This window comes from Rattus norvegicus, chromosome 14, assembly GCF_021556685.1.
Source record: "Rattus norvegicus strain SHRSP/BbbUtx chromosome 14, alternate assembly SHRSP_T2T, whole genome shotgun sequence".
In the NCBI taxonomy this organism is placed as follows: domain Eukaryota; kingdom Metazoa; phylum Chordata; class Mammalia; order Rodentia; family Muridae; genus Rattus; species Rattus norvegicus.
In genome coordinates, this window is record NC_141547.1 from 4,657,088 (window position 1) to 4,680,287 (window position 23,200).

The 23,200-nt window shown below is 42.7% G+C and overlaps 1 protein-coding gene across 2 annotated transcripts in view; it reads left to right on the forward strand.

The window, feature by feature from the left end:
* The first annotated feature begins 299 nt into the window (after positions 1–299).
* Gbp6 (guanylate binding protein family member 6) overlaps positions 300–23,200 on the forward strand; it is a 28,334-nt gene continuing 5,433 nt past the window's right edge. The window contains exons 1-7 of one of the 2 annotated variants that reach the window (XM_087582818.1): positions 300–366; positions 9,598–9,807; positions 11,263–11,390; positions 18,695–18,804; positions 18,990–19,186; positions 21,474–21,719; positions 22,508–22,788. In XM_087582818.1, the coding sequence (XP_087438944.1) occupies positions 9,639–9,807; positions 11,263–11,390; positions 18,695–18,804; positions 18,990–19,186; positions 21,474–21,719; positions 22,508–22,788 (1,131 nt within the window). In that variant the 5' untranslated portion in view covers positions 300–366; positions 9,598–9,638. 2 annotated transcript variants of the gene reach the window in all.

Consider the following 23,200-nt stretch of genomic DNA (forward strand, 5'->3'; position numbering starts at 1 on the left):
TGTGCTTTTTCTGTGCCAGGAAGCTGGAGAGGGGTTCCAAGGAAAGAGAATGTAAAGGTTTTCCAGGAGGAAGCTTGTGGCCCCTTGGCTGCAACAGAGTATCTCACTGGCTTTTCTCACAGCCAGCATCCTCTCACCTCCCCCTCCAGCCTTGGCTAAATTAGCAAGGCCTTGGTTTACTTTACTTTCAGTTTCTTTTTTGCTGCAGCATGTGATTTTTTTTCAATGTGTGTGGGGTGGTGGTTGTGGTGATGGGTGGTGGTCAGCTCACATAAAAGAGGAGCAAAGAGAGTGAGGGAGGAGAGCAGAAGTGAGCCAGAGGCAGCAGCAGAGGAGAGCTGCACTTGAACCTGTCTGTGGGACCAGGTATATTTACCAATCCTTTCTTTAAGAAGCAACTTGGTCTGGATCTCAACTTGATTTCCAATTCAAAGTGGCAACCTGGGGAAGGGAAAGGGGGAAAGAGGAGGGGGAGGGGGAGAGAGAGGGGAAGGGGGGGCAGGGAGGCAGGGGGGCAGGGAGGCAGGGAGGCAGGGAGGCAGGTTATGTGCTCTCTGGTCTGCAGGGGTCTGTTGCTGGCTTTAGGTCTAGGAAAGTCAGTTTCTTTGTACAGATACAAAGTGGCAGCCTGACACTCCTGGCTGCCCTGCTCTGTTGGACGCTGTGGGAAGAGCGGTGCTCCAGCCAGGCTGGGATCACAGCAACAGCTCCTTGCCTTGGTTCACAGTAGTCAGAAGAATGTCTTTCTGTGGAGGAACCATGTGAGGAAAATTCAGCACAGGAGCATGGCAAATATCTGTTTGGAAATAAACTTAGTTTCTCTCTCACTGACTTTTTATTAAGCATAAGTAGACAGTTAAGTTCGCTGTTGATGTTTAGGCCGTATGCGAGACATAGAGACCACGCAGGGCTCTGTGCATTTTGTTTGGGCTGCTTGTCTTATCTCATTCACGGGACTAAATGCAGAGAACATGTTTTCTGGAATCCAGTGACGTCACCTGTATCTAACTTCTCTGGATTCTGCACATTCTCCTTCCTTGGCATGATCTCCTCCTGCTCATCTGGGACTGAGGGAAGGGGGGGGGGGGCAGGGCTACATGTTGTCTGCTCTGCAGGGGTCTGTGGCTGGCCTTAAGTCTATGAAGGTCTATGAAGTCGTGGGCAGTAGAATTTTACTTCTTTCTCTGGCTGACTAATATTCTATTGCGTGTGCTATCAGACTGAGTGAATGTGTACTTCTGTTGGTGGGGGGCTGGGCTGCTTCCACATTGTGGGTGTTGTTGAAAGAACCCCAAATCTGGGGAGACTCTCGCTCCAGTATCGGGGGATTTGGTGTGCCCCAGGAAACACCCGAGAAGCCGATCTTGATGTAACAGCAAGAGGCAGTTTTATTGGCGAGATCTCGGGCCGACACGTATCTCACAGAGGAGATAGAGGAGTCGACCCCGAGTCTCTATAAAGGCGGGAGTTTATATAGGGAAAGCCAGGGGATTTCGCGAGGTTACACACAATTGGCAGATTCAAATGGTGCACAGTTACTTTTGGCGCAGAATTACATCAGCAAGGAGTACATGTAAACTAGTATCTCAGCAATGTGGGTAGGGTAACTTATCTTACTTAGCAGGGGGATGACTCATCTTTAGGGAGTGAAGAAAAGGGGGAGGGGGTATCTCCAGAGGGCCAGTGTCCTTGGGAGCTGATAGTGAGGTCCGTGAGCCCTATCTCAAATTCTCTCAGGCATGTCCGGACTTTGTTTGAGACTGACTTTTTGAAATTTAACTCTTCATTGTGAGCACAGCTGCCATGATCATTACTGCTCAAAGGTCCATCCAAGTCCTTGTTTGCAAGTTTGTGTGTTGCATGTGGTCCGAGAAGACCTGCTAGATCAAGCATAACCATTCATTTTTATCAGAAGCCAAGACTGTTTCCCACCAGGTAATACTCTGTGTTCTTAGCTGCACAGTTGCAGACACCTGAGATGTTTAAACCCTGGGTTCCATTTATTTGTTTTGGCTTTGTGCAGTTGCTGCCCTGGTGGGTGTGAAGTAACACCTTGTGGTTTGATTGGCACTTCCTCTTTGTCAAAGCCACATTATAACACCCACTGGGCCTGAAGAATTATTGAGCAACAAAACCAAGAAGTTTTTAAAATAACATCATCAGTGCTTAAATGTAAGCAAAACTAAGTAAGCAATTTCAAATAAAAATGTATGTTAGTCCAAAGCAAGCCTCAGCCTCAGTGAGCTGTAAGAGGTCAAACCACACATGGTCACATGACTGTGGATTTTACACCAGGTCCCTGAGCCTGGCAAAACAGAAATCGTGTAATGAAAATTCCTTCATTTTACTTCTGTGTTTCCCTAATAAAGTCTGACTAACATTTCATCCTGGGAACATGGACGCTTCACCTTTCACTCTGGTATTTCCCAACTTATACATTGTATCATTTTGTTTTATCTTTATTAACTTGAGTATTTCTTTTTACATTTTGATTGTTATTCCCCTTACCTGTTTCCAGATCAACATCCCCCTAACCCTTCCCCTTCCCTTTCTATATGGGCTTCCCCTCCCCATCCTTCCCCCCTTACCACCTTCCCCCCAACATTCACTGGGGGTTCAGTCTTGGCAGGACCAAGGGCTTCCCCTTCCACTGGTGCTCTTACTAGACTATTCATTGCTACCTATGAGGTTGGAGCCCATGGTCAGTCCACATATAGTCTTTGGGTAGTGGCTTAGTCCCTGGAAGCTTTGGTTGGTTGGCATTGTTGTTCATATGGGGTTTCGAGCCCCTTCAAGTTCTTCCAGTCCTTTCTCTGATTCCTTCAACCAGGGTCCCGTTCTCAGTTCAGTGGTTTGCTGCTGGCATTCGCCTATGTATTTGCTGTATTCTGGGTGTGTCTCTCAGGAGAGATCTATATCTGGTTCCTGTCAGCCTGCACTTCTTTGCTTCATCCATCTGATCTAGTTTGGTGGCTGTATATGTATGGGCCACATGTGGGGCAGGCTCTGAATGGGTGTTCCTTCTGCCTCTGTTCTAATATTTGCCTCCCTATTCCCTGCCAAGGGTATTCTTGTTCCCCTTTTAAAGGAGTGGAGCATTCGCATTTTGGTCATCCTTTTTGAGTTTCATGTGTTCTGTGCATCTAGGGTAATCAAGTATTTGGGCTAATAGCCACTTATCAATGACTGCATATCATGTGTGTTTTTCTGTGATTGGGTTATCTCACTCAGTTTTATTGGCGAGTTCCATCCATTTGCCTACGAATTTCATAAAGTCATTGTTTTTGATAGCGGAGTAATATTCCATTGTGTAGATGTACCACATTTTCTGTATACATTCTTCTGTTGAAGGGCATCTGGGTTCTCTCCAGCTTCTGACTATTATAAATAAGGCTGCGATGAACATAGTGGAGTACGTGTCTTTGTTATATGTTGGGGCATCATTTTGGTATAAGCCCAAGAGAGGTATAACTGGGTCCTCAGGTAGTTCAATGTCCAATTTTCTGAGGAACCTCCAGACTGATTTCCAGAATGGTTGTACCAGTCTGCAATCCCACCAACAATAGAGGAGTGTTCTTCTTTCTCCACATTCCCACCAGCATCTGCTGTCACCTGAGATTTTTATCTTAGCCATCCTGACTGGTGTGAGGTGAAATCTCAGGGTTGTTTTGATTTGCATTTCCCTTATGACTAAAGATATTGAACATTTCTTTAGGTGTTTCTCAGCCATTCAGCAGTCCTCAGCTGTGAATTCTTTGTTTAGCTCTGAACCCCATTTTTTAATAGGGTTATTTGTCTCCCTGCAGTCTACTTCTTGAGTTCTTTGTATATTTTGGATATAAGTCCTCTATCTGTTGTAGGATTGGTAAAGACCTTTTCCCAATCTGTTGGTTGCCTTTTTGTCCTAACAACAGTGTCCTTTGCCTTACAGAAGCTTTGCAGTTTTATGAGATCCCATTTGTCGATTCTTGATCTTAGAGCATAAGCCATTGGTGTTTTGTTCAGGAAATTTTCTCCAGTGCCCATGTGTTTGAGATGCTTCCCCACTTTTTCTTCTATTAGTTTGAGTGTATCTGGTTTGATGTGGAGATCCTTGATCCACTTGGACTTAAGCTTTGTACAGGATGATAAGCATGGATCGATCTGCATTTTTCTACATGCTGACCTCCAGTTGAACCAGCACCATTTGCTGAAAATGCTATCTTTTTTTTCCATTGGATATTTTTGGCTTCTTTGTCAAAAATCAAGTGACCATAGGTGTGTGGGTTCATTTCTGGGTCCTCAATTCTATTCCACTGGTATGTGTCTGTCTCTGTACCAATACCATGCCGTTTTTATCACTATTGCTCTGTAATACTCCTTGAGTTCAGGGATAGTGATTCCTCCAGAAGTCCTTTTATTGTTGAGTATAGTTTTAGCTATCCTGGTTTTTTTGTTATTCCAGATGAATTTGCAAATTGTTCTGTCTAAGTCTCTGAAGAATTGGATTGGTATTTCGATGGGCATTGCATTGAATCTGTAGATTGCTTTTGGTAAAATGGCCATTTTTACTATGTTAATCCTGCCAATCCATGAGAATGGGAGATCTTTCCGTCTTCTTCAATTTCTTTCTTCAGAGGCTTGAAGTTCTTATCATACAGATCTTTTACTTGCTTGGTTAAAGTCACACTGAGGTATTTTATATTATTTGGGTCTATTACGAAGGGTGTCGTTTCTCTAATTTCTTTCTCGGCTTGTTTCTCTTTTGTGTAGAGGAAGGCTACTGATTTATTTGAGTTAATTTTATACCCAGCCACTTTGCTGAAGGTATTTATCAGAGTAGTTCTCTGGTGGAACTTTTGGGATCACTTAAATACACTATCATATCATCTGCAAATAGTGGTATTTTGACTTCTTCTTTTCCAATCTGTATCCTTTGATCTCCTTTTGTTGTCTGATTGCTCTGACTAGAACTCAAGAACTATATTGAATAAGCAGGGAGAGAGTGGGCAGCCTTGTCTAGTCCCTGATGTTAGTGGGATTGCTTCAAGTTTCTCTCCATTTAGCTTAATGTTAGCTACTGGTCTGCTGTATATGGTTTTAACTATGTTTAGGTATAGGCTTTGAATTCCTAGTCTTCCCAGGACTTTTATCATGAAGGGGTGTTGAATTTTGTCAAATGCTTTCTCAGCATCTAATGAAATGATCATGTGATTTTGTTCTTTCAGTTTGTTTATATAATGGATTACGTTGATGGTTTTCTGTATTTTAAACCATTCCTGCATGTTTGGGATGAAGCCTACTTGATCATGGTGGATGATTGTTTTGATGTGCTCTATGATTCGGTTTGCCAGAATTTTATTGAGTATTTTTGCGTTGATATTCATAAGGTAAATTGGGCCGAAGTTCTCTTTCTTTGTTGGGTCTTTGTGTGATTTAGGTATAAGAGTAATTGTGGCTTCATAGAAGGAATTAGGTAGCACTCCATCTGTTTCAATTTTGTGGAATAGTTTGGATAGTATTGGTATGAGGTCTTCTATGAAGGTCTGATAGAATTCTGCACTGAACCCATCTGGACCTTTAATGACTGCTTCTATTTCGTTAGGAGTTATGGGGTTGTTTAAATGGTTTATCTGTTCCTGATTTAACTTCGGTACCTGGTATCTGTCTAGGAAATTGTCCATTTCCTGCAGATTTTCAAGTTTTGTTGAATATAGGCTTTTGTAGTAGGACCTGATGATTTTTTGAATTTCCTCCGATTCTATAGTTATGTCTCCCTTTTCATTTCTGATTTTGTTAATTTGTACACACTCTCTGTGTCCTCTCATTAGTCTGGCTAAGGGTTTATCTATCTTGTCGATTTTCTCAAAGGACCAACTTTTGGTTCTGTTGATTCTTTGTATGGTCCTTTTTGTTTCTACTTGGTTGATTTCAGCTCTGAGTTTGATTATTTCCTGCCTCTACTCCTCCTGGATTTATTTGCTTCTTTTTGTTCTAGAGCTTTTAGGTGTGCTGTCAAGCTGCAGATATATGCTCTCTCCTGTTTCTTTCTGAAGGCAGTCAGAGCTATGAGGTTTCCTCTTAGCACAGCTTTCATTGTGTTCCATAAGTTTGGGTATGTTGTACCTTCTTTTTCATTAAATTCTAAGAAGTCTTTAATTTCTTTCTTTATTTCTTCCTTGACCAGGTTATCATTGAGGAGAGCATTGTTCAACTTCCATGTATATGTGGGTGTTCTTCCCTTATTGTTATTGAGGACCAGCTTTAGCCCGTGGTGGTCTGATAGGATGCATGGGATTATTTCTATCTTTCTGTGTCTGTTGAGGCCTATTTTATGACCAATTATATGGTCAGTTTTGGAGAAAGTACCATGAGGAGGTGAGAAGAAGGTATATCCTTTTGTTTTAGGACAGAATGTTCTATAAATATCTTTTAAGTCCATTTGGTTCATCATTTCTCTTAGTCTGTCTATGTCTCTGTTTAATTTCTGTATCCATGATCTGCCCATTGATGAAAGTGGGGTGTTGAAGTCTTCTATTATTATTGTGTGAGGTGCTATGTGTGTTTTGAGCTTTAGTAATGTAACTTTTATGTATGTAGGTGCCCTTGTATTTGGAGCACAGATATTTAGGATTGAGAGTTCATCTTGGTGGATTTTTTCCTTTGATGAATATGAAGTGTCCTTCCTTATCTTTTTTGATGACTTTTAGTTGAAAATTGATTTTATTCGATATTAGAATGGCTTGCTTCTTCAGACCATTTGCTTGGAGAGTTGTTTTCCAGCCTTTCCCTCTGAGGTAGCGTCTGTCTTTGTCTCTGAGGTGTGTTTCCTGTAGGCACCAGAATGCAGTCTTCATTGCATATCCAGTTTGTTAATCTATGTCTTATTATTGGAGAATTGAGACCATTGATGTTGAGGAATATTAAGGAATAGTAATTATTGCTTCCTGTTATATTCATATTTGGATGTGAGGTTATGTTTGTGTGCTTTTCTTCTCTTTGTTTTGTTGCCAAGACGATTAGTTTCTTGCTTTTCCTGGGGTGTAGCTTGCCTCCTTTTGTTGGGCTTTACCACTTATTATCCTTTGTAGGGCTGGATTTGTAGAAAGATATTGTGTAAATTTGGTTTTGTCATGGAATATCTTGGTTTCTCCATCTATGTTAATTGAGAGTTTTGCAGGATACAGTAACCTGGGTTGGCATTTGTGTTCTCTTAGGGTCTGTATGACATCTGTCCAGGATCTTCTGTTTCATAGTCTCTGGTGAGAAGTCTGGTGTGATCCTGATAGGTCTGCCTTTATTTGTTACTTGACCTTTTTCCCTTACTGCTTTTAATATTCTTTCTTTATTTTGTGCATTTGGTGTTTTGACTACCATGTGATGGGAGGAGTTTCTTTTCTGGTCCAATCTATTTGGAGTTCTGTAGGCTTCTTGTATGTTTATGGGCATCTCTTTCTTTAGGTTAGGGATGTTTTCTTCTATTATTTTGTTGAAGATATTTACTGGTCCTTTGAGCTGGGAGTCTTCACTCTCTTCTATACCTATTATCCTTAGGTTTGATCTTCTCATTGAGTCCTGGATTTCCTGTATGTTTTGGATCAGTAGCTTTTTCCATTTTACATTATCTTTGACCACTGTGTCGATGATTTCCATGGAATCTTCTGCTCCTGAGATTCTCTCTTCTATCTCTTGTATTCTGTTTGTGATGTTTGTATCTTTCTTTATCCAGGATTGTTTCCCTGTGTCCTTCCTTTATTGCTTCTATTTCCATTTTTAATTCCTCCATCTGTTTGATTGTGTTTTCCCGGAATTCTTTCAGGGATTTTTGTGATTCCTCTCTGTAGGCTTCTACTTGTTTATGTTTTTTTGCGTTTCTCCAAGGGAGTTCTTCATGTCTTTCTTGAAGTCCTCCATCATCATGATCAAATGTGATTTTAAATCTAGATCTTGCTTTTCTGGTGTAATTGGATATTCAGTGTTTGCTTTGGTGGGAGAATTGTGCTCTGTTGATGCCATGTAGTCTTGGTTTCTGTTGCTTGGGTTCCTGTGCTTGCCTCTCACCATTAGGTGTTACCTTGTACTGCTATTTCTGACAGTGGCTAGATCATCCTATAGGCCTGTGTGTCAGGAGGGTTGTAGACCTGTTTTCCTGTTTTCTTTCAGCCAGTTATGGGAACAGAATGTTCTGCTTTTGGGCGTGTAGTCTTTCCTGTCAACTGGTCTTCAGCTCTTCCTGTGGGCCTGTGTCCTGAGTCCACCAGGCAGGTTACTTGGAGCAGAGAAGTTGGTCTTATCTAAGGTCCTGTGGTTTAAGTTGCTCGTGGGTGGCTGCTTTTGAGCTCTCGGTGAGGGCAGCAACCAGGAGGGCCTGCGCTGCCTTTTCCCGGGGTCCCTCTTAGGCGTTTTCCTCTGCAGTCAGAAATGTGGGCAGAGTGTAGTCTCTTCTGGCTTCCCAGGCGTGTCTGCCTCTCTGAAGGTTTAGCTCTTCCTCTCACGGATTTGGGTGCAGAGTACTGTTGACCGGTTCCCTTCAGGTTTGGGTGGTGTCTCACATTGTATCTTTTTCAAATATTTTTTTTCTACACTTTAGAGTTTTCTTCTACAAGGTGATTAGCAATATAGAATATTATCTTGTGTGATTATGGACGTTTGTATACCTTCTTTGCAGAAATATCTAACCCAGCGCTTTTCTCATTTTAAAACTGAGTTGTCTGTGATCAATCATACAGCTACGTTGTTTAAGATGGTAACCTTTTATCACATGTGTGATTCACAAGCGGTCTTCACCGGTTCTTGGGTTGCTGTTCTACTCTCTTTATAGAATCATTTGGTGCACAAAAGTTCTCAATTTTACAAAGTGGATCTTTTTTTCTACTTGTTTGCTCATGTCGAGATTTGTTTTCATATTCAAGATATAATCCCTGCTTGAAATCCAAGTTAGGTAAAACTGAGACCAGGTTAGCCCCAGGTTAGGCTGTTGCAATTAAGCTCTTAATTGCTTCCTGCAGACAGAACGTGTGTCGGGTGGGGTGGAGATAGGAAGTCAAAAGTGAAACAAATACACATGTAATTCCCACCCTTTATTCAGCTGCACATCTCAGTGTTTGTGTAACTCATGGGTGTCTTTCAAATACATATTTTTAGCCATTTTAAATCTATTCATGGAGAGACTGAGGGCTTAGAGCGCACTAGTCTGCCATTTTGCTGTGTTGTTATTGTTTTTGGAAACTTGCTTTTCTCATTTGCAGCATGGGTGCAGTAATCCGTAACTTGGAAGGACTTCCAAGTCTTTCGAGGTCACACACTAAAGGTGTTCATACAGGACTTAGTACACAACATAAAGTGACCCTGATGAAGGCCACTATAGTTTGGATTTTATTACATTGAATTAAAACTTTATGGATGAGAGCAGCCCACGTATTATCAAAGCTTCTTTAGAACTCAGAAGAATAATGGAGAAAGAAGAAGGCGCTCCGTACAGGGAGACTCGAGGTTGCTCACTGCCCTGTGAGGCTACACGCTGCCAACAGGAAACCTACAAAGGTCACCGGTCCTAGCCGCTGAGCCACTGGGTGGCTGTGAGCAGAGTATGACTTTACACTCTTTCTCCTATCCTAGATTCGTCTAGAGGTTAGCAGGTTGCTGTGACCCAACCACAAATGGCTCCCATTTGTCTGGTGGAAAACCACAATGAACGGCTGTCAGTGAACCAGAAAGCCATAGAGATTCTGGACAAGATTTCTCAGCCAGTGGTAGTCGTGGCTATTGTTGGATTGTATCGTACAGGGAAGTCCTATTTGATGAACTGTCTGGCCGGACAGAATCACGGTGAGTGGCATGCTGGGTACCAGCCAAAGGTTTGACTGTCTCTGTCATATTTCCTTAATTCTTACTCCCAATTATAATGGAGGGCAGTGAAACTCCTGTCAGCAAAGCCACCCTCTCACGATAATTTGCAACCCTTAATTACTGCTCCACAATCATCTTCCCTGAGCTCTTCCCTTCTGTGCTGTTAAAGGATGTCTCTCCTACCAGTGCTCATCTGGGCCCTTTTCTGACACCCTAAACAGTGGGATCCTGCACCTCAGTCTCCTGTCTCATACAGTGAGCCTGGTGCCTGAGAAGATCTGATGCTCTTTGATTTGCCTTCGGTGGGTGCCAGGCGTGCGTATGGTGCACCTACACACATGCAGGCAAAATTCTCATACTCATAAGAAGAAACAAGTAACTCTTAAAAATTGTTTATTTAGAAATAAATAGGTCTTGAAAAAAACTTTAATTTCTTTCTATTTTTTTTTCTATTTTTCGGAGCTGAGGACCGAACCCAGGGCCTTGCGCTTTCTAGGCAAGCGCATTACCACTGAGCTAAATCCAGAACCCCTTGAAAAAAACTTTAAAGAGTACTTTATATCCTTTTACAGCTGCACACTTCTGTCTTTAATCATTCTGAATGCAAAAACTATCATAATTATTTCCTTTTTTTTTTTTTTTTATTTTTCTCATGTGTCTCTGCCTTGGAGTCCACGCCATTTTCCCACCATTTGTAAAAGTACTTTTAGTTTGTATTTATTTATGTATTTATTTATGTATTTATGTATTTATTTATTTATCTATTTTTGAGTCTGTCATGTTGGTTGGCCTGGTTCTAGCTATGATGTCCTTGTGGCTCTCAAACTACTGGCAATCCTCCTGTGTGTGTCTCCTGCCAATAAGGATTTCAGGCGTGTACAACCATGGCTGCTCCAAACACTCTCCGTGCAGTTGCCCTTGCACTCCCCGTTTTCTGCCTTGTGGGTGCCTGTTTGTTTCCATCTGGAGACCTTGCGTGGCATCGTTCTCGTATTAAGTGTAGCATTAAGCTATAGAGCTTGACATGGATGACCTGTAAATGAAGACATTCTCGAGGGGAGATGGGGCACCGTTTCAATTGCTGAGGTACTCACAATGCTCCATCCATCCACTCTACTGCTTACATCTGCTCGTCGCGGGCCTAGCTCCCTCTTTGTACTTTTTCTGTGGCTGTCACTAAAACACCCGAGAAGAAACCTTGATGAAGAGGCACTTATCTTGACACGGTTTGGAAGATTTCACTAACAATTCTTGGTTCATTGATCTTGGGAAACCCCTTCTGTAGTTACCTGCATCCTCTACTAGGCTTCAACTCCTAAGACCTTCAGATTCCTTCGCAACAGTGTTGGCATCAGGGCACTGATATTTTACCACACAAGGCTGCCTGTGCAGGACATTCACAACCTGACCCTTATCCTCCTCTCTTCCCTTCAGGCTTCCCTCTGGGCTCTACAGTGCAGTCGCAGACCAAGGGCATCTGGATGTGGTGCGTGCCACACCCCACCAAGCCAAAGCACACCCTGGTCCTCCTGGACACCGAGGGCCTAGGGGATGTGGAAAAGGTAGGATCAGGCTGTGACTGGCGCTTCTGACCCCTTGATATCTAACTGTATGATCTCTTTGTGAATTCTGACTGAACTGCAGCAGGTGAGACAAACAGTGCTCTATCTAGACTTCTCAGATAAGGTTAGGTGTATTCTAATATGCAAAACATGCTTTTATTTCTTGCCACTTGGGGGAATTATTTGATTCAGTTTGACAGAAGTTTATTCAACCGTTAAAATTCCTGGATTCTAGGCATAGTAGTAAGATTTTAGTGAACAAAGTAAAGGTTCTTCCTTCCAAGAACCTTCATAGTTTTACTGAGAATCTTGAAAGACCCCCGGAGTGGGGAGACCCTCACTCAAGCCTCGGGATGATGCGACCCCCAAGAACTCATGAGAGACCGATCTTGATGCAATCAACAAGAGGTTTATTGATAGGGACGACAGAAACCAGTTCACTGGGGTTGAGACTCATATCCCACGCAGGGGTAGAGGAGTTTGACCTCGAATGGTTGGAAGAGGGGGTAATTAAAGGAAAAACCATACCGAATCACAAGGAAGAACCTCCTGTTTCTCATAATTGTTACCAAATCACAAGGATTCTTGTTTCTCGTGATTGTTCTTTAAGATTTTAATCTAACTTTATGGTTAACCAGTTTCTGCTACTATGGTCAGCTGCTATTATAGTCAGCTGCTATTATGGCTAACTAGTTTCTGGAACAAAGTGACTGAACCAGCTGGTGCAATTACTCTTTCTGTGATCAGCTAGTTTCTGGAACAGGCAGTTCCAGGGCCCGCTTTTGGCTTGAACTTTTGTCTAGGGGGCAAATTTAAACTTTTCCCTTTCAAATACCTCCTGTGTGTACTCTGATATAGTCCAGTAACTGGGAAGAATCTACGGAGAAAGTGGCAAGAGCTATCATGGGCCAGCCTCTTAGCTGTCAATATCAAGAAGGAGAGCTGGGGCTAGAACTTCTGAGCTAGCCTATATTGGGTCAAGGGTGCTGGGTCTCCATTCCCAGTGCCTGTCTATTCCTTGAAGTCTGTTCTGAAAGCCTTTGTCATTCAAAGTGCTGGTGTGTGAGGGCTGTTACCCACCAGTACTCATATCTAGGAGAACAAGGACTTCTGTTTTGATAGGTGACCCAGGCAGCACAGTGCCACTTCTACTAGGAGCACTTAGGTGTAAAGACACTTTGCTGAGAAGGTGGGTGGCCTTTGCCCATCTCAGAGGACAAAGAATGGCTTCTGAACTGTCTTCTGAGATATCAAGGGTACATTTTGGAGTTGGGGTTAAGGAGTTATGTTTACATTTCTGCAAGATGTGTTTTTGTTATTTTTGTTATGGGTAGTATGTGTGTCTGTCTGTGGTTTATGCATGTGAGTGCAGGCATCTTTGGGGGTCAGAGGTCAGAGTTAGAGTCACAGAACGTTAGAAGCTGCCTGACAAGTATGCTGGGAACCAAATCCCAGTCCTTTGGAAGAGAACCAAGTATTCTTACCCCTGAGACATCTCAACAACCCTTGGATTTACATGTCCTTTAGTGGTAAAACTCATCAGCAGTCAATAGGGAGACAGGGAGGGCATGCTGGAAGTTCTTGAGAAAGATGACTATGTCAGTTCTGTGAAGGTATGTGTTTATGGGATGATGTCCTTATGCAGCAAGGCAGGGCCAGGAGAAGGAAGGACAGGTGGGGAAAAAGCTAGGAGAGGAGGAGGAGGAGAAGCAAAGATCAAGATGGATTCTATGGAGGAGGATGGTTCAGATTTAGGTGAACTAGATCGATTTTATCTTGTCTAGGTGGGCGGTTTATATCTTTATCAATTGGCAGTGAATTTACTGTGTGGATGAATTGTGGATTGAGAATTTAACATGTAAATCTAGTTGCTAAATTACAAGTTTCTAGAAATTTGATTTACTAAGCTAAAGGGGACAGTGTGTGAAAGAAATGGCTGAGAGACAATTGGAGCATATGAATCTGGTTCTGTTGCCCATGTGGAGTGAGAACGCACAGGGCCCACAGAATGAGAGGGGTGTGTGTGTGTGTGTCAGGCGTGGTAACTACCGCCTAGGGGTTTGTGCAGAAGAGGACAGCTAAGAGGGAGACAGCCAGGAGAGGGCGTCTGGTGGACCGAGAGGTAGAGCAGATCCAGCTCGAAGAAACTGATAGAACATGATCCTTTTTAATTTTTACCACAACACGTTTGTTCCATGATAACTAAGATGAATTTGTTTTATGTTGGTTTGTTTTTGTTGTTGTTGTTTTCTAGTTTCAATAAGTAAAGTGAGGGATTTAAAAGTATTTCATTGTTGTTGTGTGTGAGATGTTATGTGGGGTGTGTGTGTGTGTGTGTGTGTGTGTGTGTGTGTGTGTGTGTTATAATTCCTTCCGTCTTCGTGTGGGTTCCAGAAATTGAAACAAGCTGTTGGGCTTGCCTGCTAATTCATTCTCCACTGCCTCCCCCAACCCCACAGGGTTTCTCTGTGTAGCCCTGGCTGTCCTGGAACTCACTCTGTAGACCAGACTGGCCTTGAACTCACAGAGACTCACTTGCCTTTGCCTCCCAAGCGCCAGTACTAAAGGCGTGCATCACAGCCACTATAGTCACCGCCACTAACACCACCCAGTTTGACTCGCCCTTTTAATCCCTTTGTTTAGATTTAGGCACAGGAGAACTGAGTCTAAACGCTGGAGTTCTCCATTTCAGTGCAGAGGGAGAAGCACTAGTCACACTGTGTGTCTGTATTTGGCTCACACCATTTAGAGCACTGCCAAATGTAAAATACATGCTGTTTCCAACGACAGCCTTTCAGATGCTGCAACATACTCCACATCGACTTTACACACCTAGGCGCAGGGAAGCATTCATATTCGTTCAATAGCTTGACTGTTCTGAACAATGGTGCAAGAAACACAGACGAGCCAGGCTCCTGGAGATTGCATCCACTGGCTTGTCTACTTTCCTTTTCTGTGACCAAAGATCAGACAAAGAACCATCACCACCACCACCACCACCACCACCAACAACACCACCACCACCACCACCACCACCACCAATAACAACAAAATAACCTACAGGAGAAAGGGCTTGTGTTGTGTTGCAGGGATGTAGCCTAAAACCATCAATCAAAATTTTTTTCTCCTGGCTACTTAATTCCCAGAAATACATCTGAGACTAATTATTTATTAATAAATACTTGGGCCACAAGGTTCCGCTTGTTCTCCATCTAGCTCTTAATTTATTATCCCTTTTATTCTAATCTGTGTTGTTCAGGTACATGGCTGGTTTTACCTTTCCTTGTCTCTATCCCTCTCCTCAGCATCTCTGGACGAGTCTCCCTTTATTCCAACTTGAGTTCAGCTAAGTGGCTGATTTAAGTAAATCTCCCCAAGAAACACACTCTCTCTCTCTCTCTCTCTCTCTCTCTCTCTCTCTCTCTCTCTCTCTCTCTCTCTCTATCTCTCTATCTCTCTATCTCTATCTCTCTCTCTTTCTGTGTGCCAGATGCCCTGCCTCCTATTTCCTGCCTCAGCTCATTGGCCACAGGCTTTTTTAATTGATAGGTGATGCTTATAAGAGGTTCTACAATTGCTCAGGAAGGCCAGCAGCAGGAACATGGGGCAGTTGGTCATATCTCTTCTACAACTGTGAAGCAGAGGAACAAAGGACTGTGTTTAGTTCTCCTCCTCCTTTCCCTTCAGCTTGAGACCCAGCCAATGGAATAGCCCCACTCATCTTTAGCATGGGTCTTCTCATGCTACGTCATCTAAACAGCCCCTCATAGAAATGCCAGGAGATTTGATGTGAAATTCCATCGAGTCAGCAATGAGATTAGCTATAAGTTATGCATAGAAATAGGATCTCTGGATCATACAGACTTTTACTTTCATTATTTTAGGAAACGTTCTAATGCACCCCAGTGTGTTTATACCAATTCCTGTTCTGCCCAGAAGCACACAGGGTCTGTTTTTAAACTACCTTCATCAAAACTTGTCATCTATTGTCGTCTTAGTGGCAGCTGCCCTAAGACGGTGATGATGCCTCCAGTTTGACTCCAGTTCCCTGAGGGTCAATGCTCACCATTCTGTTTGTGAACGTATCAACCACTTGTGTGCTTTCATTTTAGAAAGATATGTTCAAGTTCTTCCTCATGTTTATTGGGGGTATTGGATTTGTTTTGCTGTTGGGTTGCATGCTAGCTTTATGTCTTGAATAAACCCTGGAAGATGTGTGGTTTGCAAACATTGCTCTCCCATTCTGTTTTGTAATTTAATTGGTTATTCTGTTTTCCGGCAAGAAGCTTTGAGTTAGGTTCAGACATACTTGTCTAATTTTGATTTTCTCCTACTTTTTGTGTCACACCTAACAATGCCATTAGCCATATTAATGATTAGAAGCCCAATTTTTCTTCTCAGTGTTTCATGCTTTCTGTTAACTTTATTATGGAACTGAAATTTTATAGATTTTTGTCCAGCGTCTTCTGAAATGACGCCCTTCTCCAGACATTGGTAACCAGCCCAGTGCTATTTTTTATTCAACTTTTTAAGATTTGTATGTGAGTTGGATCTCACCAATGTGACATTTGCCTTTGTATGCCTGGTCATTCTATTTTCCTAGATGCGTGTGATACTCATTCACATATTTCCACCACAGGATTCCTTCCTTCCTTTCTTATCTGTCCTTCCTTCCTATTTGTCTGCCTTTCCTTCCTTCCTGTTTGTCTGCCTTTCTTCCCTTTCTTCTTTTCTTTCTTTTTTTCCTTCCTTCTCTCCTTCCTGTTTGCCTTTCCTTCCAGTTTGTCTGTCTGTCTTCCCTTCCTTCCTATTTGTCTGTCTGTCTTCCTTTCCTCCTCTCTTAATTTCTTTCTTTCTTTCTTTCCTTCTTCCTTTCTTTCTTTCTTTCTTTCTTTCTTTCTTTCTTCATTTTTTCCTTCCTGTCTGTCCTTCCTTCCTATTTGTCTGTCTTTCCTTCCTTCCTATTTCTTTCTCCCCCTTCTCCTCCCTCCTTTCTTTCCTCCTTCCTTCCTTCCTTCCTTCTTTCCTTCCTTCCTTCCTTTCTCTGCCTGTGTCATGTATTTTAATCCACATCTGCTCCATGATGAGTCCATGCCTTGGCTGTTGAGTGCTGCAGCTGATCTGTTGGGTGCTGTTCTCATTGCCTTTGCACCTACACACTGCTGTACTTAGTTTCACATCTTGCCTTTTAACTCATCGATTTTTGCTGACTTGGGTATGGTGTGCATAGGATCTAATTTTTCTTTCTGTATGTGGAAGCATACCCTCTTTCCCCAGCACTGTTTGTTGAAGACACTGTCTTCCTGTCCTGTCTGTCCTTGATATCTTTGGCAAAGATCAGTTGACAGTTGATTAATGTCATTCTATTTTCCTAGATGCATGTTAATTAATGGATTTACATTGAGCCCTCTTATTCTGCCCCATTGGTGTATATCCTTGTTACTGTTATTATCATATTTTAAGGATACTCATTAATACATGTTAATTGTACAAACGAATGGGATTTGCCATGATATTCCAAGACAGACAGTGTCCACTGACAGCTCCTTTTGCTCTTCTCATAGTATCTGTTAATAGCACTTTGGAAAAGGTTTTCATATAAACCATACTGTTCTGATGACTGTAGCCAGATAATTTGCTTCAAATCAGGATGTGTGTGGCTGTTCTTGCTAAAGCTTAATTTTGTTAAATATGGTGTGTGTTTGAGGGGGCCAGCTGTGGTTCTATGTCCTCCAATTCCTCCTCCTTAGCGTGTCCAGACCTGCATACTGGGCTGGAAAAGATCAAGGGAAGTCCAGAATGAGTGGAGTTTTGCAGGATCCTGGTCTGGCTGGGGGTGAGGGGGTGGGAAGAGAAGGCCTTCTCCAAGGATCTCAGTGTTACAGCCCCTTCAGGTGAAGGCCTTCTCTGATGATCTTCAGTGAAACACCTCTTAGGCAATTTTAGCCTGTACACACGCCTTTACTAGGGATAGGGGTTAGGCTTGAAACATATACTTTATTCATGGCAAACTGGAGGGTATAAATGGACCTTGGAGAGTGGGAAGGAGATTCCAGGGCAAATGAAAACCATTGGCTAGGGTTTTAAAGCTCTGTGAGTACACCATTTGCATGGAGAGGCATACCAGGAATCTCTTGGGTTGGGTTCTAATTGGGGGATGGAGGAGGATGCTTGTAGGTCTGCCAAGGACTACTCGGCCTCTCCCAGGTAGAAGGTGTGAGGAGTAGGGATCCCCAGACAAGGTCAGAGAAGGGGAAGCCTTGCTAGTAAAGGGAGACCTCCATTTTGCACCAGGATCCAATGATCTTTCTGGTCATGGTAGACTTCGACCTTAACTAGCAGGCTTTCCCCACAGTTAAAGAGGTTGCTTTGAGATGTGATGTGAATTATAGAATTTTATTTCGAAGAATGCCATTGGCATATCTGTAAGTGCTTTGAAACCATTTGTTAAGGAGCAATCATATTTTTAACATTCAAGTTCCATTAGACTGCGTGTCTAGGTCCCTGCTCAGTGTCTCGTTTGAGCCTGTGCAGGTCCTGTGCTTGCTTTCACAGTCTCTGTGAGCTGCTCACTTCTGCTTGCTGGGCCCCAGGTGGACACAAGAGTGGCTCACCGTTCATGTGTCCCTCGGCCATTTGTGTCTCATCGTGTGTACTTCTATCCCAAACTTTACATTTGGGCCATTTATTTTCATTTATTTTCTTGATATTCAGGGTGGTCGTCATTGTTGTTGTTGTTGTCGTCGTCGTCGTCTTCTTCTTCTTCTTCTTCTTCTTCTTCTTCTTCTTCTTCTTCTTCTTCTTCTTCTTCTTTTCTTCTTCTTCCCCTCCTCCTCCTCCTCCTCCTCCTCCTCTTCCTCCTCCTCCTCCTCCCCCCTTCTCCTCCTGCTCCTCTTCCTTTAGTTCTGTATGTATTCTGGATACTAACCATCTATCAGACACATAACTGTTAAAGACATTTTGACAAAGCACTATTTATTAATTATTTTTCTTAGCAATCTGTGTCCTGCTCAGAGTCTTCCTGTGCAAATGAGTTCATACATTCTCCCCCACCCTCACCTATGAAATTCAGGGTGCCCAATCTTACACTGAGGTCCTTGTTTCACTTGAAGTTTTGTTTTGAGAAGGGTGATATATATATTCCACTAAGTTTCTCAGGCTGACCTAAAATACTTTCTTTAACCTGGTATAAGGCTTGGGCTCCTCCTGCTTTGCCCCGCCCCCTCCCTGTGTACCTGGAGTAGCAAAGGCACAGGACCAGCCCAAATTCCTTCCTCAGCTTTCTGCCTTCTCATTTCTTGCAGGGTGATCCTAAGAATGACTCCTGGATCTTCGCCCTGGCAGTGCTTCTGAGCAGCACCTTTGTCTACAACAGCCTAAGCACCATCAACCACCAGGCCCTGGAGCAGCTGTAGTATCCTTCCGGGACCTGAGCCACCATGTTTCATTGAGTGCTCTGGAGTGAATATGGGGTCCCTGCCCTGCCCTGTCATTATGTGGCTTTTGTTGGGGGCAGAGCAGAGTGTTTAGAATGATTTATTTTAACTAGAGAATTAGGAGAGGTGTGCATTGAAGTTGTTTTCCTTAGCCAAGCGCCAGCTATGTTACAGAACTCACTAAGCTGATCAGAGCAAGGTCTTCCCCAAATCCTGATGGAATCAAGAATTCCACAGAGTTTGTGAGTTTCTTTCCAGACTTTGTCTGGACTGTTCGAGATTTCATGCTGGAGCTGACGTTAAATGGGAAAAACATCACAAGTGATGAGTACCTAGAGAATGCCCTGAAATTGATCCCAGGTACAGGGAGGCTGGGGAGGGAGGACTGGGGAGGGCGAGCTGGGGAGGGCTGTCATCTGCTGTGTGGCTCCCATCCTCTGTGGAGTCCTTCGTATTCCCAATAGGATGGAAGTCTGCAGAACTGCTGATAGGTCATTGGCTGATAATGTCTGGGATGTGGTGTTTGATTTCATCTGGGAGGAAAAAAACCTAGAGCACAGCAAAGCTATTCAAGGTGGTGTTCTCTCCAGTTTGTATGCAACATCTAGAGCCAATGCATCCAAACTTCCCAAGTCCACATGTTTGTATTGTGTTTTTGTGTCTGCCTTCCTTTAAGAAACCATTGCCTTCCTTAACTCTTATTCATGACTTTATAGTATGTAGCTCATCTAAAATATATTTCATGGAGTTACACATCTTTCTCCTTATGGAGGAACATAGGTTTATAATGTTGGCTTGATTATGTTGTCTGCAAAAACATTTGTGACCTATGTGTCTTCTCAGGTTATGCCTTCTCTATAGTCGTCATAGTTTTCCCCCTGAGTCTATTTGTCACATATGTTTATTCATGTGACAGGGTCAGGATCAGTTGCATTAATGCTCAGGAAATCATTTGCATGGATATTGAGAGTCCGAGTGTGAAGCTGATGGAGCTTTGTGAGTCACACCAGTTCTGGAATGTGCCTCTCATTTTCTGTCTTTGCTTTCTCTAAACATTGGACATGAAGTTGGTAGAGTGCAACCTGGGAAACCAGTGCAGACTTTCACCTCGGAGCATTCTGGAGGCCTCCCGTCCTCTCCTCTCCTCTCCTCTCCTCTCCTCTCCTCTCCTCCCCTCTCCTCCCCTCCCTTCCCCCTCCCCTCCCCCCACCTTCTTTCTGACTTTTTGGAAGACAAGATCTCACAGTGTAGACTTTGCTAGCTTGGAATACCCTATGTAGACCATGGTAGCCTCAAACTCATGGAGATCCTTTTATAACTTTTTTTTCTCTTTTTCGGAGCTGGGGACCGAACCCAGGGCCTTGCGCTTGCTACGCAAGCGCTCTACCGCTGAGCTAAATCCCCAACCCCTACAATTTTTAATGAAACAGTTACCAGCACTGTGTATGGTTTTCAGAAAACACTTCCGTGTTGAACTTGAGCTTTGGAACTGGGCACTATGGAACACATGTAGGTACTAAGACAATGGTTACTCAGTGTAACAGACGATACGGCTATCACCTCACATTGCTAACTTTCTTGAACAGCTAAAATTGATTCAGGAAAAATCCCCAAGATATTGGCCTGGGATGTGACTCAGTACATAAATCAGTCAGCCAAGTATGATGACTGGAGGTGGGATTTCTAGGATTACCTCAATGCTGGTTATGATAGTCTCTCTTCAATCCAGTGTACAGTCTGAGGACACAAGAAAGCTCTGGAGCATGCTGGGTAGCCAGACTAGCTGTAGAGGAATGTTCCACTTCACCTGAGAGATCCTTCACTAATAAAGTGGATAGTGAAGAGGTCTCTTTTCACCATGTACCCACACACAAGCAAACATGGATACATACACAACACACACATACATACACAGCACATACATAGCATGCACCCACACACAAGCACATGCATACATACACAATACATCCATGCATACCACACACATAAATAACATGCACCCACATACAAGCAAACATGCATATGTACACAACACACACACAGCACATACATACAGAACTTCATGACGTTCTGTCTTAATGTTCCTTATTCATTAGCTCTCTAGACTTGAGTATCCTGTGTGTGTCCATAGCCCTTCCTTCCCTCCTCACTTTTACTTTCTAGGAGTGTATATTTGACTTTTGCAAAAATGAGTTGTTTAGCCTCAAAGTAGTTTCCTTCAGTAACCATGGCATTGATCTTAGATTTGCCAATGTTGCTATTTCTAATACTTGATTACCCTTTGTTTGTAGCATTTGGTGGGGGTCCCACAACTCTTTTTCTACAAGGAGTGATTAGGCTAGAAATCACCTTTAGCCTCCTGTTGTTCAGTCAACAGGATTCACAGCTACAGAATGCTTGATGCCATGTTCATTCAGGTCTGTGGATTTCAGCCATATGCTTCTCCACTGAAGTCAAATAACTCCCAAAACAGTTCATCAGACTTCTACCAAGTACAAACTTGGTGCCCTTTTGACATGCAAAGAAGTGTTGCATGGTACGGTGAAGAGTCCTGTAAGTGCTGAACATTTCCCATTGGCCAGGGCCTCCTTCAGCTGTCCTCTGTGCTAAGGAGACTCCTGTTGTTTTGTGTTTCCTCCGACACTAGGCAACAGTCCCAGAATCCAAGCATCCAATTTGCCCAGGGAATGCATCAGACAATTCTTTCCTAACCGGAAGTGTTTTGTCTTTGACCGGCCAACACATGACAAAGAACTCTTACAAAAACTTGAGACCATCTCAGAAGACCAGTTGGATCCTAACTTCCGGGAAGGAACAAAGGCTTTTGTTTCTTACATCTTCACTTATGCCAAGATGAAGACCCTCAGAGAGGGAATTAAGGTCACCGGGAATCGTGAGTTTTTGTTTTTTGTTTTTAAATCACACTTCTCTATAGAGTAGTTTTGTTGAACTTATTAGCATGTACTTTTTTTAAAATTATATATACAATGGTACTATGCATGTGTCCCTACTCTAACTTTTTAAATTTTATAACTGTAGATTAGAAATCCTTCTTTAAAAATGCAGACCACATCATTAGTATCCATGACTGCAACATACCTGCATAAAACTATCAACTGATAGTAAAATCACCAGTGTAAAGGTCCTTAATAAATTATAGAATTAGTGTTTCAACACCTAAAGCTGATGCCTTCTCTTTTCATGGGGGATGTTCTTCACGTTAGTTACATTTTGGAATCACAATGTGAAAGGCAATTTGGAAATTTAAATAGTTCCAATATAAATGCTAGTATTTAAACAAACCTATACTTTTTAGAATTAGCCACAGAAATACTGCGATATGCCTTTCCTTGTTAGTTCAGGCATTTGTTTCCCTTCCAAGTTTTAAATGCAAAATTATACTTTCATAGACAGTTGAATTTATTAGGTGAAGATGGATATTAATTTTTTTTAACATTCTGAACTAGAAAACCAAAGAAATAAATTGACAACAGGAAGAAGATACTGATTGTTTGCTGAAGGAGGTTGTGTGTGTGTGTGTGTGTGTGTGTGTGTGTGTGTGTGTGTGTGTGTTTATAGTGCATGTGAAGCTATGAAAGTTTTAGAAATATAGTCTTAAGATCTTGAATCCTATTCACTAATAACCATTTATTTATCCCTTAAAACTTCTGTATCAACAAGGACTGGGGACTCTGGTGACAACCTACGTGGATGCCATCAACAGTGGAGCGGTACCTTGTCTGGATGATGCGGTGACAACTCTGGCCCAGCGTGAGAACTCAGTAGCTGTGCAGAAGGCAGTGGACCACTACAGTGAGCAGATGGCCCAGAGACTGAGGCTCCCCACAGACACACTCCAGGAGCTGCTGGATGAGCACACAGCTTGTGAGAAGGAAGCCATCTCTGTCTTCATGGAGCACTCCTTCAAGGATGAGAATCAGCTGTTCCTGAAGAAGCTGGTGGTAATCTGCTTGTCATTAATTGTCATGACTCTACCCCTCCAGACTGTAGTGTTGATGAGCCTTCACTGGCCATAGGTGCATTTATCATTCAAAGATATGTGCTTTAGAGTACCATGATGGGTATAGTTATGAAAGAGTGAATGACCCCTTCCCAACATTTCAGGTGCTTTTAATCTAGAGATTTCTAACAAATGGAATAGGGAGTGTATAGTGTCCTAAATCCTTTACCCAGTTAATGTTTGTAGATTGCGGTCCTGCCCAGGACATCTACAGTGCATCTTTGAACTTGCTATATTCTTCTGTTCCTAAGACACTGTTTCTCACCGAAGTCTCGCTACAACCCACCATTTTTCTACTGTTCCTTGCTACATCATTGTGTTCTTAAACATGGAATTCCAGGATGTGACACCCA